This window comes from Myotis brandtii, unplaced genomic scaffold (assembly GCF_000412655.1).
Source record: "Myotis brandtii unplaced genomic scaffold, ASM41265v1 scaffold4, whole genome shotgun sequence".
Taxonomy (NCBI): Eukaryota; Metazoa; Chordata; class Mammalia; order Chiroptera; family Vespertilionidae; genus Myotis; species Myotis brandtii.
Genome location: NW_005365371.1, coordinates 7,099,795 through 7,106,286, shown reverse-complemented (window position 1 = coordinate 7,106,286; position 6,492 = coordinate 7,099,795). Strand labels below are relative to the sequence as shown.

General features: G+C 38.9%; 2 protein-coding genes across 2 annotated transcripts in view; one reads left to right on the top strand and one right to left on the bottom strand.

The window, feature by feature from the left end:
- The window catches only part of HRASLS (HRAS-like suppressor), a 22,363-nt gene extending 21,654 nt beyond the window's left edge, over window positions 1-709 (top strand). Inside the window, exon 4 of the mRNA XM_005873232.2 lies at window positions 436-709. Within this exon, the coding sequence (XP_005873294.1) occupies window positions 436-537 (102 nt within the window). The 3' untranslated portion in view covers window positions 538-709. The remainder of the gene's footprint in view (window positions 1-435) is intronic.
- A 4,338-nt stretch (window positions 710-5,047) lies between these two features.
- ATP13A5 (ATPase type 13A5) overlaps window positions 5,048-6,492 on the bottom strand; it is a 106,977-nt gene continuing 105,532 nt past the window's right edge. Inside the window, exon 30 of the mRNA XM_005873204.2 lies at window positions 5,048-5,566. Within this exon, the coding sequence (XP_005873266.1) occupies window positions 5,306-5,566 (261 nt within the window). The 3' untranslated portion in view covers window positions 5,048-5,305. The remainder of the gene's footprint in view (window positions 5,567-6,492) is intronic.

Genomic DNA, 6,492 nt, shown 5'->3' with positions numbered 1-6,492 from the left:
TGTTTATCTATATCTTTGTCATAATTATAAAAATTACAAATTCCATCTTCATACAAAATTTAAATTTTGCATTGAGCTTTAAATTTATTCATTGTACATTAAGATGGGTCTTCAGTTTAAGAAGCAACCAAAGCCTGACCGGGATGGCCAAGTGGTTGAGCATCGACCTATGAACCAGGAGGTCACGGTTCAATTCCCAGTCAGGGCACATGCCCGGGTTGTGGGCTTGATTCCCAGTGGGGGGCTTGTAGGAGGCAGTCAATAGATGATTTTCTCTCATCACTGATGTTTCTATCTCTCTCTCCCTCTCTCTTCCTCTCTGGAAATCAATAAAAATATATTTTTTAAAAAAGAAGAAACCTAAAGCTTGGGTTTAGGATACTGAGATGCCTTTAGAATAAAATGTGTTTTTGTTTGCTTGTCGTTTCTTTATAGGCCAACAGAGCAATAAGCACCATTGGGTTAGTGACAGCTGCTGCTGGAGCCTTCTCATTCCTGGGCTTGTTTTCAAAAAGACAAAGAGCTAAATACTGTTAACAATTTACTGAAGAGATATTGGGACTGAAGAAATCTGTGAGGTGAGGGGGGGGGGAGCGGGGAGGGAGGGGAGGAAACACCCTGGGATGAATACTTATTTTCAATGCATCATTATTGTTTCAAACTCCAATGATGGATGGCGGGCTCTTTAATAAATTGCTTACTGATATTATCTCATCATTGAGCTAAGGAAATTTTTCTTCCTACTAGCATAGATTTTTCTGTGGCAGTTTGGACAAGAATCAGTAACCTTTTTAGTGATTCAGCAGAGGATCTTAACAAAATCACATTATATTTTATCTTATACTATAAATATAAGTTTCCTTTTCCCTGAGGGTGGCTATTTTGTATTTGCCAGAAGGAAGAAGAACAGATTATATGTGATTTTGAAAAAAATGAGAATACCTCCAAATTGTTAGGGTTGACATCTAAATTCATACTCCTTTTCTGATCAGAAAAGAAATTGGGAACTTCAGCATTTGGCTAGGCAGTTTGAGGAATTTTGATTAACAAGCCATTTGAGAGTGCACACCTAACCTTCGCTCCTGCGTGGATGGGTGGGAAAGGGGGCTTTTGCTCCAGTGTTTCAGATCCAGTGATTTCCCTGGAAATAACTCATTTATCAGAAGTCTGTGACAAACAAGAATAGGCTGTTACTTTTACCTACTTTGTTCCCTGTGGATTTTGAAGTATTTCAAGGATTTTAACCTAGAAAGAGATCCTTAAAGTAGGTGTAAGGGGCCATATTTAGAAAACAATATCCCATGTTACTTTTTTAAGGTTTTTACTGTAAGTCAAGGAGCATTGTGATTTTATTCTTGCATTTTATTGATTATGTGTTGAATGAAACAAATTACTTTTAATACTTTTCTAGTAGAATTCTTGTTTGCAGCATGTGGTGAAAAATGGTCGCAGGTCTCTATACCCTAAGATTTTATTGGACATTGTAGCATAGCACTGCTTTACAAAACACACAAGCAGCCAATGACATCATGGCACTAGATAAAGGAAAAGTTCAAGTAAACATTGAGGGTGAGTGCCATAAAGGAACTAGGAATCTATACTAATAAAAGGGTAATATACTAATTAGACTGGATATACCAGACATTTTCTGGACATCCTTCCAGACAAAGCCACGGTGGCAGGGGCCAAGGCAGAGGCGGTTAGGGGTGATCAGGCCAGCAGGGGAGAGCAGTTAGGGGTGCTCAGGCTGGCAGGGGAGAGCGGTTAGGGGTGCTCAGGCCAGCAGGGGAGCAGTTAGGGGCATCAGGCAAGCAGGCAGAGGTGGTTAGGGGCGATCAGGGAGGCAGGCAGGTGAGTGATTAGGAGTCAGTGGTCCTGGATTGCAAGAGGGTACAGGCCGGGCTGAGGGACCCCCGTCCTGTGCACAAATTTCATGCGGTCAGTGGTCCTGGATTGCGGGAGGGTACAGGCCGGGCTGAGGGACCCTGTCCTGTGCACAAATTTCATGCACTGGGCCTTTAGTATGATAGATAAAGGGACAGAAGACTCAAAGAAAGACTTGAACCTATTAAACGGATTTAGATTTTACCCCAGGGCCAAAAATACTCTACAGTTTAGCTGCAGGGTTAAGAATAGTGGTAACAGAAGGGGTCATGTACTGCAATCAGAGCCAGTAGAGATCTTTTCTCTTCTTCTTCCTTGGTCCCTGACTTTTCCCTTTTCAATCTTATGGCATCTCCCTTCCTCTAGTGGACCTGGGGGAGGGGGGTAATGGAAGTCTCCTACCAGATACCATGATCTAAAAATACTCATTCATTTTTTTTTCTAAATTTAGTTTCCTGTTTCTTTTATGTCCTGTCCTCGAGTAATAGTTTTAAAACAATGAGCTCTTTTCTAGTATTGTCAAATTAGGGTGAGACTGATGGTGGTTTAATTACCTCTCCCAAGATGTGTTTATCTTTTAATAAAAGTGACTTTGGAGGGCAAATCTTAACCCAAAACAGGAGTCTTGGGTGTGGTGGAATTAAAGCATTGGTGGATGGGGGAGGGAGCAGACGTGAGAACAGACCTAAGAATAACTCATGTCAAACCTTTCTAAAGAACTCTGGACTTCGCCACTTCAGAAGACATGCTAGATAATGCCAAAAATGCACTTTTAGTTTTTTAAATTTATCTTTATTGTTTGAAAGTATTACAGATGTCCCCCTTTGTCCCTTCATTGACCCCCCTCCACCCAGAGCTCCACCCCCACCCACCTTCACCTTACTATTGTTCGTGTCCATGGGTTATGCATATATGCATATAAGTTTTTTGGTTAATCTCTTCCTGTCCCCCCTCCATCCTTCTGTCTGAGATTCCTCAGTCTGTTCCATGCTTCCATGTCTCTGGATCTATCTTGTTCATCAGTTTAGTTTGTTCATTAGATTCCACATATAAGTGAGATCATATGAAACTTGTCTTTCTCTGACTGGCTTATTTCACTTATGAACTTTTATAAATTTACGGATTAATTTTTCACATAGGTAGTGTTCAAGGCTCCAATAATTTTCACCCTTGAAAGTAAGCTCACAGTTAGCCATCAGTGTTCCCATAAAAATGGCCACTCCTGTTGATGGGCAGTTTTTTTATAGATCAGCAATTTTCAACCAGTGTGTGGTGTGCTGCAGGAAATTTTAAAACATGCAGTACCCGACTATTTAGTCAGGGGCACCGACCTCTTTTCCCGTAGATTGTCAAATAAAAAAAAATGACAACAGCCAACACAACAATAGCCATCAGTGTAAATGAATCAAAATTATACCTATTTTGTTGTCAGATCAGGAAAACATATATTTTTTGGCTGCCACAGAATTTTAGCAATCAGTTTATGTGTGCCACGAGATGAAAAAGGTTGAAAATCGCTGCAATAGGTGATCATTTGATATATGGCCATGCTCTTGCTTTTATCAAAGCTTTTCCCCAAGACTATTAAACCTTTCTCTGAGCATATATTTAGCAAAGTTAAGTATAGACTTCAACTTTAACATATTCCACTTTCAAAGAAATCTGTGAAATAAAATGATCACCTATCAGATACCAAAAATGTTGTTGGAAAAACTGGGGCAAAAAAAAAGGTGTACATTTATTAAATCAAGATTTTAAGAAACCTGTTTATGCTATCTGTCATAGGGTATAAGTTGAATCCTCCCGTGCTAATGGTCAAATTATGAAATGCCCGAGTTACATATTTTTTATATTGACATACAATTTTTAACCATAAGATAAATATATTTTATCTTCTTATCATTTATTAGTAGACACTAAATAAGACACATTTTGAAAATTATCATTTTCCAAGAGCTGTGCACCAAAGTAAAAACAAGGTTTTGCAAATAAAATGTAAATATAAAGGGTTGTTTTTATAAAAATTTGCATCAATGCTGTTGGTTTGTGTAACAAAGCCTTTAGTCCTATTTACAGAAACAAATTGATGAAATGTAAAAATTGTTTTTTACTTCTAAAGGTTTCAGAATTATAAATACACTATTAAAAGCATACATCAGTGTTTGGCACATAATTGGCACTCATGGAATGGGATGGTTACCTAATTGCCTATGAACTGTTGAAGTTCTGTTAAGTTAGCAGAATTCGATTTATTGTTACAAATAATGCCTAGTAGATAATACACAATGTTCACTAGAAATAAATGTCCTCTCAGGTCACAGTGGAGTTGATATGTACTAAAGAGAATAGTGTACACAATATATTTGTAAAGGATGGACCCCTTCTTATAGCTGTTAATGTGCATTGATTTAGATAATGAAAAGATGAAATGAAATGTAAGATTGTTTAGTAGCCTGAAAATTGCCATGGTGTAGATACAAACATTATGGGTCCATCCCTCCCCTAGGATTGTGTTTTAAAATGAGTAATACGGACTTCGGGCCAACTTTTAGAGTTAAAAAAACAACAACCATTTAAGGATTTCACCTGTCAGTAATGAAGAGTAAATAGAGGTGCAGTGCTTCTTTAATGTAAAAGTACATTTTAACCGTTTATTTCATTACCTTTGTGATCGACTCTGGACATAGCTCATTGGCCCCAAAACAATATGTTTTGGGAAATGCCGTCTTTGGTGCAGTTTGCTTAAAAGCTAGCTGTGCCCACGCCAAGATTATATGCGATAAACAGACACCTCCATCATTCTCCACTGCCACACAGCTCCAGGTCACCACAGTCAGAGCTGAATTTTCTAAGTAAATGTCAATTCTTGTTTCTCTCTTACAACTGTACAAAAGGAGCAAAAAGGAATTTCGTGACCTTGGAAAAATACTTGTACATAAATGTTCTTCTCAAGTGAATGTAAGGTTAAGTAAACTTGTGACAGTTTATTCAGAGAAGGGTGTGTTTTTCAAATGCTTTATTTCTGTAGATGAAAATAAAAATATATTTGTGAAACTTTCAAAGACCAGATTCTTTTTAATTTTCCTTGTTTTAAAAATTGATGTTCATACCATTAATTTCACTACTGTGAAAAGCTGTACATTTTAACCAGGATAATGCTATGTAATGTGAATAAAGTTTATTTTTAAAAAAGTAGATAATCCAGGCAATGTATTTTTTCTCCTCAGTGGTAAAGGGTAGGATACAGTCAAAATAAGCATCGTTAAGGTTCTTTGTTGCAAAGCTCAGTACACTGAGAAATGTGTTTTGAGTCCTCAGCTGGAGAGAGAACAGATAAGGGTAAGCTACCCTCACCTCTCCACAGTGCTGTAGTTTCTGGGGAAAAGGGGATGCTGTTAAGCATGTACAACAACAATTCTGATTACAGTCTGGTCCAAAAATGCTGTTCTGTGGTTTGGCCTCCCTGTTGGAGCTTTCCCTTTGGGATCTGTTCAGGGCTTTCATAGCCTCGGTTGATGTAGAACCCATTTTGGCCGTCGCCTAAATAGTCCGTCCTGTTTGTGGGAGGCCAGGTGGGGTCTTCTGCCAGCTTCCTTTGCCAGGTCCTATATTGACTTTTCGAACAGAATCCAAATTTATTTTTGATCAATAGCCAGAGCTCTCGATTTTGAAGGATGGCATCCTGGGAAATCCAGTGGAAAAAAAACAAACCATCATCCACTTCCCCTGCTGCCTGGTCGCTGGCTTCTCCCCGCTGCAGGCCCCTGCTACCACCACATGCTGTCCCCCAGCCTCCCCCTGAGAGGTGCTTGTTGCTGCTGCTATGCTGGCTTCTCCCCCCTGCAGGCCCCACCACGTCTAACAGCTCCCCTTTCGTTCCCTTGAGAAGCAAGTGTACTTGTGTTCTCAGAAATCTGCTGAATGTAAGCCTTTCATTTCCACAGATTCCCAGTTAAATTCTAGCTAACGATTCACTTAGAATTAGTTGACTGCCAGCGACCACCAGGTATTGTACTCAATAATGTACTCAAAATCAAGAAAAGAAAAATCACTGCTACCTGCCATATGCCACCTAGAAGATGACAAATAAAGGCTTGTTGAATGAATAGATGGACTCTTGCAATCAGATTTTGTTTCCATTTAGGGCTCTTTTTTCTTTCTAGGCTCACATGCACACGATTTTTACACATAACAGAACTTGTCAAAGTTTGCATTCCACTTTTGCTTGTACTAGACTTTCATATACAATTTGTAGCTACCGTCTTCTTAATACTCCTTTTTAATGATTGTATAGCTTCTCTTCAAATTTCTGTATCACTAAACAAACAGCATCTTTACTTTCGAACATGTGAGTCCAGTCTAATATGTTACCACTGTAGGTAATACTATGATAATACCTTCATACACGTGTTTTTTTCTCTCACTTTTTAAAAAAATATAGTCTCAGAACTAGAATTCCTCAGTTAAAAAGTATGAGAAATTTTATATTGGTTGTATTCACTGGAATATGTGTGTGTGTGTGTGTGTGTGTGTGTGCGTGTGTGTGTGTGTGCGTGTGTGTGTGTGCGTGTGTGCGTGCGTGCGTGTGTGTGTGTGTGTGTGTGTGTG